Below are 23605 nucleotides of genomic sequence, written 5' to 3'. Positions count from 1 at the left end.
TCAACTACCTGGCCACCTTAAAGAGCTTTCGCCTAGACTCAAAACATCTACTACATCAACTAAGACCAGTGTGGAATTTCTTGACAGTGTTGACAAAGCTCAAAGGTCCAACATGTAAAATGGAGTGTGACTGACACAGAGAACCGAGAGGACCGACCTTGAAGAGGAAGTTCTTGCGGTGGTCAGGACCACTGTGATGGACCATGACAAAGTCTGGCTGCATTATGCGTCTCTTGTTACACAACTCGATGAGCGCTGACACCGGGTGCTTCCCTGTTCACAGATAAAGGGCACAATAGCAGAGTTACTATGATACGTAAAATTGATAAACAGAATATTCAAACATTCACAATACTGTTGATCGGGGCTAACAATTAAAAGGGTAATTTGAAACTATGAGATTCCACAAATGCCTGCAGGTTGCTCAACAGTAATGGGTTAGTTTTATTATTCTGTTATTCTTTGTTGTTGTTGTGGTGGTGGTGGTGTATATATATATATATATATATATATATATATACATACATACATACATACACACACACACACACACACACGTCTTTATTTTTTTTTTATGTTGAACACTTCAAAACCAGCCTGTCGTCCCCTCTCTCTCCCTTTTCCAGTTTCTCTCTAACTATTAAAAAGGCAGAATTGATCCAAGACAACTCCAGTGTCAAGAATGAAGTACAGAGCTAAAGGTCTTTTACCCATCAGATCTTTGGTTACCACTAGTCCTCCTGTCTGCTTCTGTGGCTTCTCTCCTTCAGCGACTAGTCCTGCAAAACATCAAAAGATCAACTCTGTTGGATATACAAGGAATTGGTCAGGGTGGTGCATACGTGGCATTCAACAAAAGAGAATAATTTACAATTAAATTAACAACAAGGGTATAAAGAATATAAAATGAAATGCAAAAAAAAAATAAAGTGCACAGGCAAACAGAAAACAATACTATACTTTACACAAGTGTGTGAAAGGTGCCAAGTGTGTTTAAATAGAGTCAGTCAGTAGGGGACCCAGGCTCTGTTAATGAGCCTGACTGCCCACGGGAAGAAACTGCTTGTGTGGCCTCAGCCTCCTGCCAGATGGAAGGGATACAAACGGGTATTGTCCGGGGTGAGAGGGGTCTGCTAGCTTTATCATCTAGAGAACACAATGTCTTTGACCTCAGTATGATACAGCCGGTACCAATGTATTCACCACCCAATAAATACACTATTGGCTGGTGTGGGGGTGTAAAAGCGGTTCAGGTCTTAATGAGGCCAAACCTCCTACAATGGCATTTTAAAGAGATGGCAATTAAATATCCCGTATGGCACAGCTGTTTGTTGACCTATCAAACAGGCATATTTTATGACCACTGTCAGTTGAGCAAAACAATTTTTGTATATATTTTGCAATATTTTATGTTGTATTATGCGAAGCCGCACAAACTTTGATCATCTGATCAAGATCTGTTTTTGCTACTTGTACCAAGGTTACACATTTGCTTCTGTCCCTAAAGCCCCCCTTCATCCCGACCCTTGAGATGCATATAAGAAATGTCCCTGAACATGAAGCACTAGCATTGATTTTATGGAGTGAGGAATCAAGAGGCAGGAAGTCATGGGATGTGTCTTTTTTCATTTGAGATAATTTTGACTTCCTTATCCTCTCCTTGTAAGGCATACATTGTTGAGGTCTATTATCAAAATCAATACCTCATACCTTTGCGGTCAACCTTGAAGTCAATAATGATAGGCTCCACGGTACCCTCGCGGTTCCTTCCTAGGCCCTCTCCCGTCTTCCAACCCATCTTTCTCATCAGGAACTCACCGACACCTCCTGAAACTGGAGCTGCTCTAAGGAACTGGTCCTACCAAGACACAAACAGACACAGTGAGAGGTGGAAGGACAGAAAAATTATAAATTATCAACACAAAATACAGGGTTGGAGATTACCTTACTCCTCCTCTGAACTGCTTGCTCATGCACAAGCCTAATAATAAGCATAATAATAATGATACATAGTGGAACAACTCGAGTTCCTCACAAACATCAGACCACAGAGAGCTTCTTTAGACGGGACTCACAACATCAATGAAGCAGCAAACCACAATTATTTGTGTAGAAATAGTGGGGTAGTGTCCAACTAGGCAGCTCCATCATCAGAGTCATTTCTGCATTCAGAGAAACGGGGCTCTCAAATGTTTTTGTTCACAGCCCTCTAGGAAATGTCCTGTTAGACCACTTAATATATCCCATATACTGTGGAATTAGAAGGAAATGAGGGATTGGGGTAGATAAGATGGCTGAGAGGGTGGATAGAAGGGAAGATGGGGGGGTGGGAATCTCTTAGGGGGACTGGTGGGGGGGAGAAGCATGGTTAGAAAGGGGGGCGGGAGGGAAGGAATCGAGGGAGGGGAGGACATCTGTGAGTTGGGGAACAATGCAGGGTTTGAAAGGGGGGGCTCATGTAAGGGAGGGGGTGCAAGGGAGGTTCCGAAATGTCCTCTGTAAGACTTTCAGGTCCTGTCAGACTGCACAAATCAGCTATTACGCAACAGCTGTGAAGCACAGACAAAGAGACTGCAGCACGTCTGGGTTACCACGGTAACGGCGCACCTGCGATCATTAACGAGCTGCTGAAAGGGCAGAGAGAGAGAGACAGCGATTTACATAGAATCCACACCTCAAACAAGTTAAATTAGCCAGGAAACTATTACTCAAATCCCCAAAATAATGACATTTGAAGAGACCCAAGACCCACTCTATCGCACATGTGCATGTGATTTATACTTCTCTGCGGTTATAAATATGGCTCTAATGGCAGTTTACAAAACCGATTTGTATTGGACCCTATGAAGCTATAGTTGGCCCTTGTCTGACTCTCGGGTCTCTCTGGCCAAATGTTTAGTCTGTTGGATTCGAAAAGCCACTTTGATGAAGTTTGAGACATGTGTGAGCAACGCTGCGTGAGGAGTAGCGTGCCAAACGTTTTGTACGGAAGGAGAATAATAGAGAAGAAGTATTTTGGATCAATAGAGAGTTGGCTGCTTCGTAGGCCACACTCAAAGAGTCTAGGCCTCCTAATTTGCGCATTTGCCCCCTGGCCGCTCGGGCCTGCTAACAGTGTTAGCACTGTTAAGAGTGCAGCAGCTCCGGCGGCATCACCATGAAACCTGCATGTGATGTTTGTACGGTAATGTTTGGAATGTAGGTTGAGATAGGGGCTGCTATTCTACTAGTAGATCATCAACCCCAACCCCCAAGCTCACTAATTGTGTGAACCAGCAGACATTGGTCCTCAATATTTTTCAAAAGGTAGATGTTACCTTCTTCAGCCACGCTTGTGGTCCGCTGGTGGAAAGCTCCTCAGAGCTGAGGATTTGGGCTCCAGTTGAACCAGTGAAAAGGCCAGGAACAGTGTTGGATTGGGCCCACGCATCTACCTATCAGAAGAAGTTCAAAAAAGTGTGGAAACATCAGGCTATGGAGCGCTGTACATACAGAGCACAGCATACTACTCCTCTCACTGGAGAAAAGATACCAAACAGGGTTCAGAGTGGGTGCCCAGATTGGGTTATCATGACATTTAACTCTCCTGTATATGATCTCCTGTATATGATAGATAGATAGATGGATAGATACTTTCTGTATTTTACATGATGGGACATTGTATGTAATATCTTATGAGCGGTTTCAAACACATTCTTATTAATATAGATTTCAGGATTTGTTGTGAAAGTATACACACACTGGCGTACACAGATGAACCCTGAACCCCCCCCTCTCCCTCACATACTCAAGAAATGTTGAAGTGCAGCAAACAGTTTTTTCCTTCAACCTTGTCTGTGACCAGTCTGTTCGAGAAACTAAGGAGTTTCTTAATCATTTGGGTAAAAATTAGTCAAACATAACTTAGATCTCAACCACCATACTTACCGGATTTTCCGCACTATAAGGCTTATAAGGATTATAAGGCGCATAAGATACTGCAGTCAAACTTTTGACGTTAGGGCGGGTGGATGGGGGGGTGTGGGGATGTGGAGACGGTGCTTTCAGGGTCCGATCGATGCTGCGAAGTGCGTCCGCTCCCGCCGCCCCCCTCGCCATCCACGCCTTAAATCTTCGGCTGCTCTCCAGCCTGCCAAAGGCCCTTTTAGAAAAACTTATTTTCCCTGTTAAGATGGTTCAGCTACTGTAGAGAAAAGGGCACCGTCTCTCGCTCTTTAATCTCATGAAGTGCTCGGCAAGAACGACAGCTTTGTTTCTCCGACGCGCCGTGAAACAGGCTCCATATCTCACGCGCTTGAGCGCCGCTCAGCATCTCGCAGTCATAGACCGAGCTTTGGCATGTTCGGCAGAGCGCCTTGAGCGCCGTGTACAACCAGTATGGATCAACCAATTGATCCATATATAAAGCGCTCCGGATTATAAGGCGGACTGTCATTTTTTGAGAAAATGAAAGGCTTTAAAGTGCGCCTTATAGTGCGGAAAATACGGTAGGTAATTAACTTCTTTGATTCAATTTCACGTCAATCTTTTCATAAGATTTCTAAGACAATATATAATTTGTTACTCTACTGCATGCATTATTACACTGTACCTACTAATTACTTCCCAAACTAAGATTTCATGTATGATATACAATGAATTGAAATAGCTAACAGTATACAAAAGTTAGAATTTACATGTTGACATGTACATCATAATATACAGTATATATATATATATATGTTTTTCACCAGGGAGGGTGGCCATTTTTCACTTTAATAATGCTGAAATACTTTAATCTAATGTAATGAACTACGTTTACAGTGTGGAATAAACATTTCTAAATAAGTAAAATATCTGGCTACTTCCAGCGCACTTGTTAATTTATGACCAGTTACCCTAAAAACTCCAACTCTGGCGGTAAGGTTCATCGGTGACTTTAAATTGCTCGTAGGTGTGTGAATGTGAGAATGAAAGGTTGTTTGTCTCTATGTTAGCCTTGTGACTGGAGACCCGTCCCTCACCCGTTGTTAGCTGGGATTGACTCCAGGTCTGTTTACCTTTTCATTGTAAGCATGTTCGCTTTGTGACATCTTATACCTGCAATTTTATTACCTGGACGTACAAATGATAATCTGTCAAACTTGTGTATTCTACCTGTTCTTGTGCCCGGCTGAGCATGCAGATGGCATTGACGTCATAAGGGTTCTCAGCCAATCGTCTCTGTGCTTTGATTCTCTCCGTTACAGCCTGAGAGATATCTACTGGCTGCAGAGACAAGACAGGTAGGTACGAGTCAGCACTAACCTTTATAACACAGGGACAGACATTATATTTAGCAAGCTCGCAAAATATAACAATTGAATTTGATAACTGAATGTTTGTGTGTTTTTTAGTGCTTACTGAAATATTGTCATTAGTTCATCTGTATCCATCCTGCTGCACTCAAATACTACCAAGCATCACCCTGCTATAAAATAGAACTCAACTCTGATTTTTGCAGAACATGTCAACTAGTTGGATGTGGTGTAATTCAAATTTTTAACATATAAATCCACAGGTTGTTGAGTGTGGGCAACCTGGACAGTAGAAGAAAAGGTTCCATGTTGTCCATGGGGAGCTGCACAGGGTTTGCAACATATTTGCTGACTACCCTACACTACTACATATCCTGACAGTGGATCAAAAGTAACTTTAATTTGGTTTACCGTTTGGTACTTTTTGTGCAGAATGTCCTAATATCCACCTCTGCATCTTTAATCTATTATTATTTTTTTTGTTCTTACAATGTACATATACAGAATACTTCCACTTCTCACCTGCAGGAGTTGTTCAGGGAAAACACTGTCATTATCTGGCTCCAACTCAAGCTGTTCAACAACCTCTGGTAACACTGGTGTCGTCGTTTCACCTGATGAGGTGGCTGTTGCTATGGCAACAGTGGCCAGGGCTTTTCTCGTGGCCGCTGCAGCTTTTTCAGCTGCTTTGTCAACCGGAACCCATTCTCCATAGGCACCTAGAGCCTCGCCCTCCTGGTCACAAGACATCCCATTAATAACAAAGCATCGTTGTATAATTGCATTGCAGTATTTTCAGATATATTTGTTTCCAACAGTTGATTAATTGTTTGTAATTTGGAACATGATAACTAGTTGAGGGAAAAGACAGTTCTGCTGGGCTCATTCACATGCTCTGTGGTCAATACTCTCAACAGGTGAGCTGGCTGGCCCCCTCCAGGGGTGAATGTTCTTAAAAAGGTCACAAACATTTACGAAACGCTAACATACACAAAATGCCAAGTGGTTAGCCGGCTCTGTGAACACAGAGAGGAGATCTAGGACTTCAACACACAGGTAAGAGACACAGAGAGAGGACGTCTGTCTCTGCTCATGTAGACGTTAATCCTCTATTTCATCACAGTTGATTTAAGTTCAGTATTTAGAACTCCCACAGAGATATACAGACCTTTTTGCGATGTTGTGATCCAGAAGACACAGGAAATTCCTTGGCCATGCCTGCATCACTACGTACAGCTGGACGGACTGTGGTGTTCTGGAGGAAAACATATGGTGGATACGGATACGGATTATTTAGGGCATAGGTGTCAAACTGAAGGCCGAATCCGGCGTGGGGGGGAGGGTCCAGTGCGGCCCGCCAGATGACTTTGCTGTTGTGAGAATTACAGAAAGACATAAATTGCATTTCTATAAAAGTAGCTGCTATTTCTAAAACGTCCACTGGGGATCGCACTCTGTGAGTGAGGGCACGCGATAGACCAGGTAGATCAGGGGCCTCATTAACAAACCTTGCGTACGCACAAAAGAAGGCGTACGTCGCTCTCTACGTAATAATTTGTATTTATAAAAAGCAAACTTGATGGAAAAATGTGCGGTCCTTCACGCAAGCTCGGACCCACGCGTACGCACAAAAACGGGTGAAATGAGAACCGTCGGCGAATGCAAGAAACACGCAAACGTGTGTGAAAGTGTGTAAAACTAGACTGTTGTGTAAAAGAAATGCCAATACTGCCTCTCATAAATAACACGAACACCCGTTTGATCGATCTGCAGTGTAAAACAAATACAAATTAACACATTTTCAAAAAGAAAAGGGAAATATGTTCTGCAATAATATTGGCATGTTATGCAATTCATCCTCAAAACACAGCTGTTACTTGTCAGATGCGATCAAATGGACGGTAATAAAACGCCATGATGCCGTCACAATGCGTAATGACGCGAAATGGCTGATCTTGCGCTCTTAGAAGATGTGGCAAATGGAAGGATTGGTGCTGTAGTGCAGCGCACATCGGCCTCTTTAAGGGCAGATGTTGCTGCCTCGACTGCACTGGAGGGAGGTTATTGTTTACTCCTGAACAGGTGTGCAAAATCGTGCTGGCATGTGCTGTGCTACATAATGTGGCACAGCTTCCAAACGTGCCTCGACCCCCCTGACGCCGATGTTGGCCCAGACCCTGTCCCCGATCCCCAATCATTGCCGCCAGTCTCTCATCAAGAGGGGACAGCTCCGGTGTCCCCTTTACCCCCCCCCCCCCGTGGCAGACACACTTTGGCGATGGCACACTAAACGCTTTTTTGCATCCACTTTGATGTCAGACCATTTTTTCTTTATTTCGGCCACAGTCCGAGGTTGTGAGGCTGCAGCGTTGCTCTGCAACCTTTTGCCACTCAGGTGCCTTTTAGGCATCAGTGATGTCCACACTGTGCCCTCCAAAAAGCATTTTACGTCTCCTTTCCACCTCGACAATGATCATTTCGACACTGAGTGAAGTTACGTTTCTTCGTTTTCCTCTGTGTTTGTCATGATTTAGCAATCGATGAATATTAATTTGTGGGCGTTCCACAGACTATATATGGGCAACTATGGGTGTGACATGAAGCCGCAAAAGCTGCGCTGCATTTAGAAGTGATTTATTAAGGGAAAACTGCGTAGGTTTTGAATATTTCTGTGCGTACGCACGTCCTATGTTTCATCCGTACACCACTTCTCGCGCAAATCATACGCAAGCTTTTATAAATGAGGCCCCAGGTGGTTCACCAACGCAGTGCCGGTAGATCCCTTCCATTGAAAAGTGCACAGTCACTTCTGACAGACGAGAGGGCTTGTTGTGGTTTTTTTATATATCGATTTTGTTTTGCGCTCCCGGTATGCAGCGCTGTTGTTCCATTTGGTCCCCCCCCCCCTATGATTTTTAGGGTCTGGCCCAAACCTAAAATCAGTTTGACATCCCGGATTTAAGGTTTTATCCGATGAGTGGCACAAGTAGGAATGTTACATTAATAAAGGTATCCATTCATTCACTTAACTTCATAGCACCATATATACACACCGTCATTCACTGTTGAGATCAACCTGACCAGATGTCAAACGGACAGTAAACATGTGAAAATTGAAGTTGTTTTAACTTGACCATACTTTATCTAATCTGCTCCAAATGTCTCCTACAGCATGAACTCCTTACCCTGTAGCACCCATATGATCATTTTTAGCCTTAGGCATAGCGCCACTGGGTGGCAACCGGAAGTTGAATGCTTTTTTCTTTACCCCCTGCTCCTCACAGGTTAATCTGATCCCTCTCCTAAGTTGAGGGAAAAGACCTAAGACCTTGATAAGGCTTCACTGTGAACATTATAAGAATTAAATAAAGGGCGGCGAGTTGGAGCATCGGCAAAGTTGAACAGTCGACAAGAAAATATAAACCATTGTAACTCAAATCCTGATCAAATCCTTTCCAATTTCCACATCTTTGATGTAACTCCAGGCCTGAAACTGTACCGGATGTAGGCCATTTCGATTTGTGTGTGATGTTTACGTTCATTTTTTCCCTGCCCTCATATTTATATAATTAATTGTTGAATATCTGCATTTTTTGCCCATTTTCATCGTCTTTTAGAGTTGTTAAAGACCAAACTCTCCCCAGAGATTAAACCCGATTCTTTCAAATTTGGGTAGTGTGATCTTGAGACCTTTGCCTTTAAAAAGCTTGAGAAAAAAAAAATGAAACTATGAGCAAAGATTTTCTCAGTTTAAACTCGGCCATGAATAATTTGATATCATCATTTTGAATCTTAGTTATAGCAGGAAGATACATCTTTTTTCTATTTATACCCTGCTCCCTCTAAAGTGTGGTCGGACCTAAATCCTTGATAATGTTAAAAGATAAAGTTGCAAAACGCCATTCGCTCGTAAACGACAATTGACTCACAGAAACTTTGTCCGACTGCCGCAGGCGTTCTCGGCTGTGTTGATAGGCATCCGGCAAGTGCCCCGACATGCGCGGAGCAGCGAGGACCTATCCATCGCTGCTCGCAGCTTTAATTTGTTTTATGTTTTCATCAGTATTAGATAGCATTTAATTTTTCTAAGATGTAACGAAAGGTTCTATCCCGAATACCCTGTATTCTCTGTAGGTCTGTTGTGGTAATGAGTGAACTCATATAGGACGTGAAGTCTGTGTGTGGACATTACATTGATGCTGAAGCTGATGGCTTTTTGCTCCCGAAGCGCTGATCCTCCAAAAGGTTTCCCATCATCTTCCTCGTCTGAAACATGCGGCATTGCCACTGGCAACTCTCCTTTACTGTCCACAATCATCTTGCATTTCTGAAAAACACACACACCATTTCAATCCACTGACTTGCCAGAGGAGCCTCCAAAACAGTATGAGGATGAGGGGGCTCCCTGCATGTTTGATTACGGATTATAACAGAAACGCGATCAGTGTAGTGTTCAGAGAATGAGGGGCAGTATGAGCTTTTTTTACAAGGACATGATTTTAATTTGAGAGCTTGATTTCAATATGTTGCACAATAATTAATTGAGAAAAAGATAATATTATGACAATGTAATAGCATAGTAATGCAAGTACGCTCTTTAAAAGAAGAAAGAATGTTTTATTCTGCAGAAGATTTAGACTCAGAATGTGAAAAAATATATCCTAAAATAAAAATAAATACACCTTTGTGAATAAAAAAGTGCAAGGGACACAGGCCTGGCTCCTTAACGTGTATTGGCTCGCTTTTCTTTTTACAGCCAAAACGTCCCCTCACCGGAGCCGAAGATAGCGGCTTGAAAGCAAGTCCATTTTGATTTGTTTATCATAACAGGCTGTAGATCATAACAAGTGTAGGCCTGTATCTGTTATTTACAGATGAGATATTCGAGATTGTCTTCACATTCAAGATTATAACATCCAGTAGATTGCTCTCTGTGGGCAGTGAAACTCCAGTAGATAAAGTAAATATCACATGCACTATATTCTCTTACATCGGTAAACTCCTTGATGCTGATGCTGTTGGCCTGCTTGGCTACTTTCCTCTTGACTTCCTCTAGAGCCATGTTGGATTGGGAGGAGACCGGAGGTGGCTTGTTGGTAATGGATGGCAGTGAGAGCAGTGAAGAGATGCCCATGTTAGACAATGCTGCTGTCATGGTGGCTTTAAGGAAGATAGGAGCACAAAACAGAACTCAATGTGAAACTATTACAGTTTCAATCTAGTCGACTGTCAGAAGTGGACTTGCATGGCAACTTAAAATAGCCTATTTGAAGAATGTAAACTCAGAAAACTTAGTGACAGAAGCGACATAAATCTGTACTAAGTAAGGGAAACCTGCAAGGCTTTTGCAGCCTTTCAGAAGGGAAAACCGTAGTGACCACAAAACAGTTCAATAACTGGAAAAAAGATTAAAGATTAAAAAGCATCATTTTTCTGTATATGTTGGGTTAAACGTAATACAATTAAAGCAACACAAATAATGTGTGTCAAATAATACTACATTTTATAACCTGCGGGAAGGTTTACATGATCAATTTCATCATTGAATCAGACAAACTAACCCTTTTTCAAGCTCTGACAGAACAACCAATGACTGGAAAGATGGACGGATTAGAGAGAACAAAATGAGTCAAAAGTCCTACCAGCCGTCATACTGGCCATGGCAGCATTCATGGCCACACTTGGCAGAACCAGGGGAAGCACTGTGGACCTGAGGCTGGCAGGGATGGGCATCCCTGCTTTAGCACACATGGCAGCAGCGTTGGCCTTGGCAATTTCCAGCAACTGGTCCTTATCTGAGGAAACAAAGTGTAAAACATAAATACGGCAAAGGTATCAAATAATTCAAATGTAATTAGTTGATACCTCGCTGAAGCAAACTCCATCCACACAGTGGATTGAAATCAGCATTGCTCTGATCGGGGCTGATCCAAACAGTACCCATTTTCCAAATATTTAAACATCTAAACTAATTTATTTTATACCTGGCATGGTTTTTGGGAGATGAGCAACTATTGACAACACAAAAACTACATAATGAAGCACGTTCTACAAATTCATTTTAACTATATGTTGTAGTTTAATGAAAACTACAAAATATAATTCAGATCCTGTACCTAACCAATAAGGATCATCATTTCATATTGGTGCTCTTTACCACAGAAGCTTGTTCTCACAGTTGTCTATCTATCAGGATGCATTAAAGCATGTATTGGGTTTGATACTCAGGGAAGTGACTATGGCGGATAGTGAATTCATGACACTAGAGACCTTTTTAAAAATAATGACAACTTTAAGTACAGAAGAGTGATTTCATTTCATCTGACCCAGTTCACTGACGCGCTGAGGGCTGTTACTCAAACTGCAGAGTTTCCGAGTGGGGGATCTATTTTTGCGGAGGATGAGTACAGGAGAGTGACTTGGCTCCCGTTTCCAGCGGTCCCTCTGGCTGTATGTGGGCCTCCTCCGACCATGTGACGCCGACCTTGAGCGTGACCTCCGCGAGCGCCGACCCCCTGACCTGCACAGACAACGTCCATGAATTCATTTGCAATGAAGCAAACGGCTAAAACATATCTGGATATCAAGTTCAGTTTTCTACCATGGCAAGAGGACTGGAGGAAGGTTTATTAACACGTTGATTATTTTGTCTTTGTTCTACTGATAGAACTGGGTTGGAGAGCTCAATGTTTTAGGTTCCTTGTTCTCACAGTCTTGTTTAGTGATTAAAGGCCAAGTGTAGTAGTGTTGTCATTTGCTTGGAAAGAGTCACAGAGAGTATTCTTGAGGATGAATGTTTGAAACCCAAATCTGACAACATGAACTACAGGAAGTCATGGATTTGACCCGCGGAGGTGGGGAAGGGGGTCTGGGGGAATCTGATGACACTAGTGAGGGAGTGGTGAGCGTCCTTGTGGGGGCTCATTCGGCCCAAATTTGACCAGTAAAAATGACCATCAACAGGCAGGGCACATGTCATCAGTCTCTCAGGGAAGAGGAAGACTTCCTGGTGCATTCAAGGTGCAACATTTATTGGTATCACAATAATGTTGGATAATTTAGATACCACTAGTGTAGAGTCTTAGTAGAGAAAACCACAGCCTCTACCTGGACCGTGACCTCTTCTTCTTTGAATGACTCCTGGATCTGGATCCCCTTCGGTGGCTCCGACACGGTGACTTTTGTCGCGGTCTCTTTGCTTCTTTTTTCCTTTGTGGGGACTTCTTCCTCTTGTTTGCTGGGGATTTGACATTAGAGTCAGACGACCTGGTGCAGTTTGATGCTCTGAGCTGAGGCGGGCTGGGCTCAGTGTTCTGGTCCGGTTCAGTTGAGATGGACGGTTTGAGGATTGACTGGGGTGCGACAGAACCTGCAGCTTTGACAGTAGATCACAAGATACTTAGACACCTTGGAGACCAAACAATTTTATAAAAGGGTTTGATTGAGTGTAAGGTAGGGCTGGCTGGTCATTTATCATCCCTCAAAATATGCATTGTTAAGAGTAACGGATTTTGGGGAAACCTCAGTAAAAACTGAATCTTTTGTATTTGAGTAAATTACATGTCATTTAGCGGACTCTTTTATCCAAAGCGACTTACATTGCATTTTTAACCCATGGCTTTTTACAATTTTTCCCGGGGAGCAATTAGCGGTTAGGTGTCTTGCTCAGGGACACTTCGACATGGCACATGGGGCAGCCAGAACTCGAAACACCAACCTTGTGGTTTCCAGCGCACCCTCTCTACCCCTGCGCGACGACGACCCCGATGGTACCTTTTGAATTACTAACAAACATGCAACCGTGGAGGATCTGGTTATCAAATATGTCCTACCTAGTCTTGGTGCCGAGTTCTCTTGGTTCTGCAGGGGCTTTGCTCTCTGGTCTTGGCTCTGTGGCTCTGTGCGGGACTCTGGCAGCTCCTCGGCTGCGATGACCTGAGATAGCTGGAGGCCTTCAGAAGGACTTTGGGTGGATTCATCCAGAGTTCCCCGCTTGTCTGAAGAGCTGTCATGGGAGTATGAAGCACCATCCCAGTGAGAACGGGCACAATGACGAGGTTTATCTAGCATGTAAGCTGCCAGATTCTTTTCCCACAGTATCTAAAGGGTCACCATTATCTACATGTCTAGTACGGGCAGGTTATCAGAACAGCATAGTACGGATGAGGACTTGATGATTCACAAAAGGTTAAATCAGATTTGTTTATCACTTAGAGGTACATACATGAAATAGGACTTCTGCTTTTTTAATGCTCAAAGACAATTCAACACACGGCTGCAGCCGGAGATCAAGCAAAGCTGCTTTGACCACTGAGCCACTAATTTCTCTCAAGAGTTCAACCAACTGATGGTTGTTCCTCATACCTGGACCGGGTCCTGGATCTTCGGGGGTGGTTTCTGGGTTTGGAGTTCCTCCTCACCAAACATGAATGTGAACGGGAATGTGAACGGGAACGGGAACAGGAACGAATTCTTCTTCTGCTGCGTCTCTTCTCATCGCCTCCTCCTTTATTGGAGCTGTCCTGGGAGAGGAAATGAAAGCCAGGCCTCATCTTACTATAATATTCCATGCAATGGAGTCATATACAGTGCATCCGGAAAGTATTCACAGCGCTTCACTTTTTCCACATTTTGTTATGTTACAGCCTTATTCCAAAATTGATTAAATTCATTATTTTCCTCAACATTCTACACACAACAACCCATAATGACAAAGTGAAAACAGTTTTTTGCCAATCTGTTAAAAATAAAGAACGAAAACATGTACATAAGTATTTACAGCCTTCGCTCAATACTTTGTTGAAGCACCTTTGGCAGCATTTACAGCCTCAAGTCCTCTTGGGTATGATTCCACAAGTCTGGCACACCTATTTCTGGGCAGTTTCTCCCATTCTTCTTTACAGAACCTCTCAAGTTCCATCAGGTTGGATGGGGAGCGTCGCTGCACAGCCATTTTCAGATCTCTCCAGAGATGTTCAATCGGGTTCAAGTCAGGGCTCTGGCTGGGCCACTCAAGGACATTCACAGAGTTGTGCCGAAGCCACTCCTTTGTTATCTTGGCTGTGTGCTTCGGGTCGTTGTCCTGTTGGAAGATGAACCGTCGCCCCAGTCTGAGGTCCAGAGCGCTTTGGGGCATGTTTTCATCGAGGATGTCTCTGTACATTGCTGCATTCATCTTTCCCTCAATCCTGACTAGTCTCCCAGTTCCTCCCACTGAAAAACATCCCCACAGCATGACGCTGCCACCATCATGCTTCACTGTAGGGATGGTATTGGCCAGGTGATGAGCAGTGCCTGGTTTCCTCCAGACATGACGCTTGGCATTCAGGCCAAAGAGTTCAATCTTTGTTTCATCAGACCAGAGAATTTTGTTTCTCATGGTCTGAGAGTCCTTCAGGTGCTTTATTGCAAACTCCAGGCGGGCTGTCATGTGCTTTTTACTGAGGAGTGGCTTCCGTCTGGCCACTCTACCAAACAGGCCTGATTTGTGGAGTGCTGGGAGTTCTGGAAGGTTCTCCTCTCTTCATAGAACAACGCTGGAGCTCTGTCAGAGTGACCATCGGGTTCCTGGTCACCTCCCTGACTAAGGCCCTTCTGCCCCGATCGCGCAGTCTGGCTGGGCGGCCAACTCTAGGAAGAGTCCTGGTGGTTCCAAACTTCTTCCATTTCCGGATGATGGAGGCCACTGTGCTCATTGGGACTTTCAATGTTGCAGAAATCTTTCTGTACCCTTCGCCAGATCTGTGCCTCGATACAATTCTGTCTCGGAGGTCTACAGATAATTCCTTGGACTTCATGGCTTGGATTATGCTCTAATGTGCACTGTCAACTGTTATATCGTATATAGACAGGTGTGTGCCTTTCTCAATACTGTCCAATCAACTGAATTTAGCACAGGTGGACTCCAATCAAGTTGTAGAAACATCTCAAGGATGATCAGTGGAAACAGGATGCACCTGAGCTAAATTTTGAGTGGCATGGCAAAGGCTGTTATTTTTTCGTTCTTTATTTTTTACAGATTTGCAAAAATTTGCAAAAAACAGTTTTCACTTTGTCATTATGGGTTGGTGTGTGTAGAATGTTGAGGAAAATAATGAATTTAATCCATTTTGGAATAAGACTGTGACATAACAAAATGTGGAAAAAGTGAAGCGCTGTGAATACTTTCCGGATGCACTGTATGTCATCAGTGTATCAATAATGTTGTTAGGATTCATCACATTCATTATGAACATGTGCTTTTTTTCAAATTGTTCACATGTTCCCACATGGAATTATCCCAAAAAGGAATTACATTAATTCATTGATAACCAGTAATATGTTATTACTGGTTATCAAGCTCGACAGAAGCAAACTGTTCCAGAAACTGAGCGTGCCAATAACACGTGCAGGGTCTGTGTGCGTTCATTGGATTAAAGCCAAATTGGTAGAAATTAAGAAACTCAAAACTCAAATCCTTCCCTCGAGGAGGGTGTCCAACTTCTCCACTTGTACCACTGGTTAGCAGTTAGCTTAAGGAAAGCCTTTCATTGGGGTTCTGATCTATAATTATAATGGTGGGTGTATTTTAACAGTGAGAAACAGAATATCAACAAAAAAATCCAGAAAACTGCATTATATAACATTTATGACTTTATTGCATTTGATTTTGCTTGAACCCCCAAGCAAACAGCAAGAATTCTGGCTCCCAATGACCAGTTATGTGCCCAAGAAGCACACAGATTAGTCCTCATTAGGCCTAACAAGGTACACCTGATCTCAATAGGTGATGTGTATAAAAGAAACCTTTCCAAAGAATCATACTTTACACCTTGCACCTCACCACCATGGGCAAGACCAAAGAGTTGTCCAAGGACGTCAGAGACAAAAAATTGTAGACCTGCACAAGAATGGAATGAGTTACAAAAGCATCGGAAAGCAGCTTGGTGAGAGCCACTCAACTGTTGTTTGATATTGATTCCATTTGCGAATAATTGCACCAACGGTCAATCGCCCTCGGTCTGGGGCTCCACGTAAAATCTTGTCTCGTGCAGTATCTGGGACATCAGAAAGGTGCGGAATAACCCCAGATCTACATGGGGGGAGTTTGTTGATTATCTCAAGACAGCTGGGACCACAGTAACGAACCAAACTATTGGAAACACACTGCGGCGTAAGGATTTGAACTCCTGCAGTGCGTGCAAGGTCCCCCTGCTCAAGAAGGCGCCTGTACAGGGCCGTCTGAAGTTTGCCAATGGACACCTCAATGATTCCAAGGACGATTGGGAGAACGTGGTGTGGTCAGATGAGACCAAAATCGAGCTCCTTGGCATAAACTCGACCCACCACGTTTGGAGGGGGAAGCTTGCTGAGTATGACCCCATGACCACCATCCCCACCATCAAGCATGGCAGTGGAAACATCATGCTTTGGGGCTATTTCTCTGCTCAAGGTAAAGGACGACTCCACCGCATCCAGTGGGCTATGGATAGGGCCATGTATCGTGCAATCTTGGGCGAAAAGCTCCTTCCCTCAGCCAGGAAGTTGAAAATGCGTTGAGGGTGGGTCTTCCAGCACGACAATGACCCAAAGCATACCACCAAGGCAAAAAAGGAGTGGCTAAAGAAGAAGCACATTAAGGTCATGGAGTGGCGTAGCCAGTCTCCGGACCTTAATCCCATAGAAAATCTGTGGAGGAAGCTGAATCTTTGCGTTGCCAAGCGACAGCCACACAACCTGAAGGATTTGGAAAGGATCTGCAAAGAGGAGTGGACCAAAATCACTCCTGGGTTGTGTATCAACCTGGTGACCAACTACAAAGAAACGTCTGACGTCTGTGCATTCCAACAAGGGTTACTCCAAGTATTAAGTAATGTTTTGCTTGGGGGTTCAAATACTTATTTTCTGCATCAAATGCAAATAAAGTCATAAATGTAATAAAATACCGTTTTATGGATTTTTTTGTTGATATTCTGTTTCTCACTGTCAAAATACACCTACCATTATAATTATAGACCACGCATTTCTTTGCAAGTGGCCAAACTTCGGCAAAAAAATCGGCAGGGGTTCAAATACTTATTTTCCCCACTGTATATAGGCTACACGACAATGCTCCAAGAACCCCCAATATCCAATGAAATAAAGAATATTAGTCCCACATTCCTCATTATGTATTGAGTTATTCTCAGATGGGGAGGGTTGACAGACACACTGACAGTCTGCTGACTTACTCTTCATTGCGTCGGCATGGTGCAGGCTGAACGAGTTAGTCCTGTCAGTCAGAGGGGGCCTTGAGTCAATCCCAGCTAACAATGGGTGAGAAACGCTAGGGCTAAGCGGTATAGGCTAGGCAACTTTCCTTACGGTAGGATTTCATACCGGTGCATAGACGTAACAACTGTGCTCTTCGGCAGGCAGCAAAGTACATGGTCCACCGCTGAGGGCGCAGTGATCCGAGCTACTTGTCTTACTTGTGTTGAGATGGAGTCACTGTTTACAACAATTGCTAACACACAACTAACACTTTAACAGGGTAAAGTACCATGACACAACAATTTGGAACACTAATTTACATTTATAAAATTACACCACCAAACTGCATACTGGGTACAGCTCGCGTGCTTGAAGTTTTTTTTGGTTTTGAAAAATTAGATGTAAGTTATATCAGAAAACAATTTATTGCAAAGTTTGCGAGTTGACTAGGTCTACTAGTTGTTCAGGTCGCTGGCGGTCCTTTTCGGCGTCAATGTGTTTACTAAAAAAGTACTGATATACCATGATACCGCCAAAATCATAAGAAATATTGTGATATTAATTTTTTGACATACTGACTGGTCGCCAGTCAAGCAAAGGGCTAACATAGAGACACACAAAAAGCATGTCTTTGGTACCCAGAGAGCAGCCACAGAGAGAAAAATGCAAACTCCACACAGAAAGGTTGCGGGGTGGTTTGGAACCCATAACGTAGTCAAATTCCATGTGTGTAACATATGTGGCAATAAATTGCTTTTGATTCTCAGTTGCTGTGAGGCAACAGGGCTAACCACCACACACATAAACAGTTTCTATTTTGACGTGCTACGGACTTCAGTATAAATTGAAATTGATTGTGAAAATGTATTTGCTCATAGGCCTAAAAGTAAGAACATTCATTTTTAGAAGCTTGATATAAGTGTGAGTATTACAATTATTTTGCAGTTTTGGTTCCATAATTCCACAGCTGTGTTTAATATCCATAAAGATCAACATAATGAAGAGCTCGGTTTGTTTGGTGTATTTACCTGTTTCGGGATGATATCAGGCAGGTCCTCCCGCCGCCTTGGCAATGAGCACTGACCACTCTTACTTTCCCTCTGCTTTAAAACAAATTCTGTTTTGCAACCTGATGAGTTCTCTTCTCCTTTCCTCCTTCTCTTCTTCTTCTTCCTCTTTTCTGTTGAGTAGCGCTTGTTGCATATGGACTTGCTCTCGTCAACCTCACCTGGACACACACGTTGCATGTTTTGTTAAACAGACATGACCATATTTAGAGATAAAATTTGGACAGTTATATGATGTGGAGTCATAAGGAGTATAGCGATGCAGCCAGTCAATCTAGTTTGATAGGAAATTGCTGACTGTATGTCTGATTGGTAGCGTGAGCATAGCATAGCATAGCTATAGGATAATCGTTTCAGTCCCGTATTCAGTGTTTTTTTCCACTACAGTTGATCAACACATCGGTGTAAAAATGATGCACAGTAACAAGAGGCAGGTTTACCTCGCTCCTTGTTCAGCTCTGTGGGCGATCCTCCTCTGTGAAGCAACAAAAAAACCATTTGAAGGTGGCACAAACCAATTTTTGTCAACAGTGAAGATACAGTACCGGTCAAAAGTTTGGTCACACCTAGTTATTCACTTGAATTGAAGTCAGTCAAACTTTTGACTGGTATCATACACTCACCGGCCACTTTATTAGATACACCTGTTAAACTGCTTGTCAACACAAATGGCTAATAAGCCAATCACATGAAACTGTAGGTATGTAGATGTGGTCGAGACAACTTGCTGAAGACCGAGCATCAGAATGTGGAAGAAAGGGGATTTAAGTAAGACTTTGTATTGTATATGGCATTGTGGTTAGTGCCAGGCGGGCTGGTCTGAGTATGTCAAAAACTGCTGATATATTAGCATTTCATCACAACCACAACCATCATTGAATGTCTTGATTGTTCTCAAAATTACAATAATATTGTTTATCGCAATTTATTTTTGGTGCAATAATCGCACAACAAAAAGTAGTTATTGTGACAGCCATGCAGGTTAAGTGCAGTGTCACCAGCAAAGCACCCCCACACCATCACACATCCTCCTCCATGCTTAACAGTGGGAACCACACATGTAGAAACCATCCGCTCACTTTTTCTACGTCTTTTTCTACATACGACACGGCAGGTGGAACCAAAAATCTCACATTTGGACTCAGACACAAAGCACACCTGTTAATTGATAAACATTCCAGGTGACTACTTTGTGAAGCTGAAAGAAAGAGTGCAAAATTGCCGTTAAAGCAAACATTTGCTACGTTGAAGAATCTAAAATATAAAAGATATTCTGGTTTAACACTTTTTTGTTTGCCACATAATTCCTTGTATTCATTCATAGTTTTGATGTCCTCAATATTAACCTATAATGCAGCAAAAACTAAAAAAGGGAAAAATGTAATTAAAAGGACTGTCCAAACTTTTGACTAGTAGTGTAAAAAAACTGATTTATTCGGGACTCGGGCGAGTGGCTATCAAGCAGATTAAGGGCCCTAAACTAGAAAATGTTGAGAACCCTGCACTTAGGTAACAAAGCAGTTTGATAAACTTTTACTTTGTGTCAAAGTTTTTAATGATGACGTTTCGGAATTTGCTAGTCAGTTGAAATGTGCCACATGAAGGTAAGCAGTTCAACACTGCACATGTGAGGGTTTCTTAGACACAGATTTTCCTCTGAATTATAGAAAACCTAAAACCACCAGTAAGTAACAGGAAATATAAAATATACATTTTTGAACCAGTAAATCAAAAAAAGTTTCTTCGCTAAAAAGTAGTGACTAGTTTATTTAAAAGTCAAAACGTATCATAAAAAAGAAACAATCCCTTTAATCTGTAGAAATCATAATCAAATCTTAGATTATATGTATTTGTAGAATGCTCACAGTGCAGGGAGGACTGCAAGCTAGTGTATGAATAATGTGATAGTGATACTTTGTGTTTTAAAAGCTACTCAATGCACTTAACATGGTAAGAAAATAAACTGTGTTTCCTATACCATTATAACAGGGTGACGCCCCCCAACGGTTTGCTCAACTACTAACAGAGGATGTTGCATGTTTACAGACTGCAAAGCCCTTTAAAGCAAATCAGTAATTTAAGATTTTGGGCTATAAAAAAGGAAATGAACTGAAATAAATTGAACAGAGGTGAGTGAGTGTGCCTGCGTGGTGTGGAAGCAGAATTAGCGTGTTAAAGCTTCACCTTGGCTGGTGTTTGGTTCCTTCCTCCAGCTCTGCTCCAGACTCTGAACTGCTCTCCTTCTCTCGGTTCCTTCTCTTCTTCTTACTCTTGTGTTTTTTGTGCTTCCTGTGTTTCTTCTGTGACCCACCAGCCTTTAATTCTTTTGGTATGTTTCTTTCTGAAGGGGCTTTTTCTGCTTCAGCCATATTATTAACATCACCTGATCCTTCAGCTGCACTAAGGGACAGAGAAAGAGTTAATTATTCAGTCGTTATTCTACTCCTCAGCACAGTTCAACGATAGCTAAATGTCCAATAACAAGAAATATGAGTTTTCTCAATGAATCTGCACAGACCGTCGGATAATCCAGAAAAAGCCTAAATATTTTATTTTCAATACCACGGCTAGCAATCAACATGGGGAATTTATGCTGAACCAACACAATATCTAATTCAATATTTAGCTGCAGGTTACACGTGTTATTATTGTTCAGGACTTTTATTTGAAACTTCACATGATGTCACATGTCAAAGAACAAAAGAGAAGCCTTCATGCATTTATGGAATGTAAAGCTAACGACTAAAGAGTGTGCCCTCATCAGAAACTACCGCTGTTTCCACACTATCGTCAAACACAAACGGGCCCGGTTTAACGTGGCCCGTCTTGTGAATTCACTCACATACACTATATACACTACATCATGTTGCTACTTGTGTCGCAACGTTTAACAGTATGAATCAACAACTAGATTAGCTTGTGAATCTACAATTAACGTTAATGTTAGCGGTAAAACTGTCATGATTAACGTTACTTCTCCTCTACTCTTTAACTACCACTAAACGTAAAGCACAACACAACATTCACATACATTTTGTCTTCATTCTGGTCTTCGATTTCTCTGATCTTATTCAATATAAAATCTTGGAAAATTTGCTCTATGTTGGCCGCCATGTTTAAGTGTGCATCTCATTGCATGTCCGGCTAGGAACTGTTTGCTTTCCGCTTAGTTCCGGGTATCAGTGGCCCGTTCTCAATACCTAATGCGTTCATATGAAGTAGAGCTTAGATCTTTATTATGAAACAAAAAAACAGTTTGAGAGGAAATGTCTTGCATTGCAAACAAAAATCAAGTAAAAATATATATACTGAGAATAAATTATTTGTTAGTTTTCCTCATGAAACTAGAACCTTTGTCTATCCATCCATACATATACATCTAATACATGATATGCATAAAACGCTACCCAGGTAAATATTTAATTCAGGGCTGTTGTATTGCATCACATTGAATCAGTTTTATGAAGGTCTCGAGAAGGTTTGATATCGCAAATTCATCAGTTAATGCTGTGATAGGGCTAGATTCATATATGATGATAATTAGTGTGGTTGTCCTCATCCAGTTTAATGCAAAAAACATCACTATATATTACATTTTAAATGTACCTGACTGTACACGACGATGTGCATAATTATTTTGGTTCATCTTAGAAGTCTGCATTTGTTATTATTTCATGAAATTGTGATGCTGTTGTTAAGAAAGCTTTATAAATAATTTATTAAATTATCTTGTTATTGCGTGGCCACAAATTAGTAATTCATCCACTGATGTCAACAGGGGCTCTGTCATTTTCTAGTGATTACATTATATTGTTATATTTTATTTTAATAATTTCTTTAAAAACTCTTTTTAATATTCATTTTTCTTTTTATACGAGAAGTACCGGATCTGCACAAATAAGTCCCGGAACGCAGGCAAGTCAACAACCCTCAAGCCAAATGTGGCTTGTGAGAGGAAGCGCTGCCAGGTCTCTGGCAGAAAGAAGTAGGCAAGAGAAGCCATGTTCAGAAGAACCCTTCATGTTCTACAATATTCTATTCATGTTCAGAAACCCGTTGAAGTTAAATAACTGTTAGTAATGACATTTGAGAAGTTTGGATTTTTTCAGCAAAGTTTTTTTTGTGGAATACCGCTGGCCCAGCCGCACCCAAACACCGCCTCCAGCGGCCCCCAGGTAATTTGAGACTCCTGATATAGAGTAAAGTAGAGTGAGTACAGATCCAGAGAAGATAAATTACTTCTTATTCCATTTAATTTAGGAAGATACGCTTCTCCTCCGGAACATTTGAGAGAAGAACATTTTCTGGTTCTTTTAAACTCAAATGAAATCTGTTCAGCTAAAATGAATATTACTTGGATGGTGGGTGGCAGTGGAAATCTGTGGCAGCTCAATATAGCAGCCATGTGGTTCTCGATCCGCAGTCAACAAGAGGCTGCCGAGCTGGCTCTTGTTTTTTGTTGACCTGAGTGGGGTTTTATTTTTATAAATATATTTAATACATGTATTGGGTTTGCTGAGCATGTTGTGCATGTTGTTTTGTTTGTCTTGGAGTGCCACTTACTTTTGCCTATTTCTCCTATTGTCACGTGTCGAACTGTCCTCAGCAAGACACCTAACCCCAAACTGCTCCCTGGACGGCCTTTACTGCAGCACATTGGTCATTTAACTGTAAATTCAAATTCAACTGTACTGTTAATTTATATTTATATTGCACACATTTCATCTAATTTAAGTTTTTCTTTTACAACCTGCTCAGTTTTGCACTTTTCCTCCTTACCTCATTTCTGCCTTATCCTTACCTCATTTTTATTTTTATTTCACGTACATTTATGTAAATATTGTATTTTTATTTTTATTTCAAAATTGGTCAGCTTTCCAGAAAAGGCAAGCACAAGAATTTCAATACACAGGGCGTGTGTAACTGACAATAAAAATCTTTGAATCTCTTTGAATTTACACACTGCTCGTTTAATGCAGAAAACAATTTTCCAAGGGGATCAATGAAGGATACTTTATTTCTTTCTGGTCA

The 23605-nt window shown here is 42.0% G+C and overlaps 1 protein-coding gene across 5 annotated transcripts in view; it reads right to left on the bottom strand.

The window, feature by feature from the left end:
- sonb (SON DNA and RNA binding protein b) overlaps positions 1-21781 on the bottom strand; it is a 25384-nt gene extending 3603 nt beyond the window's left edge. The window contains exons 1-18 of one of the 5 annotated variants that reach the window (XM_078104218.1): positions 21606-21781; positions 20759-20974; positions 19015-19049; positions 18536-18735; positions 13641-13798; positions 13109-13281; positions 12384-12651; positions 11603-11796; positions 10919-11071; positions 10267-10436; positions 9469-9603; positions 6445-6531; positions 5799-6011; positions 5137-5247; positions 3318-3434; positions 1711-1858; positions 711-779; positions 158-273 (exon numbers count right to left, since the gene is read on the bottom strand). In XM_078104218.1, coding sequence (XP_077960344.1) covers positions 158-273; positions 711-779; positions 1711-1858; positions 3318-3434; positions 5137-5247; positions 5799-6011; positions 6445-6531; positions 9469-9603; positions 10267-10436; positions 10919-11071; positions 11603-11796; positions 12384-12651; positions 13109-13281; positions 13641-13798; positions 18536-18735; positions 19015-19049; positions 20759-20974; positions 21606-21688 — 2646 coding nt within the window. In that variant the 5' untranslated portion in view covers positions 21689-21781. The remainder of the gene's footprint in view (positions 1-157; positions 274-710; positions 780-1710; positions 1859-3317; positions 3435-5136; positions 5248-5798; positions 6012-6444; positions 6532-9468; positions 9604-10266; positions 10437-10918; positions 11072-11602; positions 11797-12383; positions 12652-13108; positions 13282-13640; positions 13799-18535; positions 18736-19014; positions 19050-20758; positions 20975-21605) is intronic. The other 4 variants (XM_078104227.1, XM_078104238.1, XM_078104230.1 and 1 more) reach the window with 4 other exon arrangements.
- Positions 21782-23605: the final 1824 nt, after the last annotated feature.

This window comes from Gasterosteus aculeatus, chromosome 1, assembly GCF_964276395.1.
Source record: "Gasterosteus aculeatus chromosome 1, fGasAcu3.hap1.1, whole genome shotgun sequence".
Taxonomy (NCBI): domain Eukaryota; kingdom Metazoa; phylum Chordata; class Actinopteri; order Perciformes; family Gasterosteidae; genus Gasterosteus; species Gasterosteus aculeatus.
Note: the sequence above shows the minus strand (reverse complement) of the source record. Positions and strands in the feature narration are given on the sequence as shown.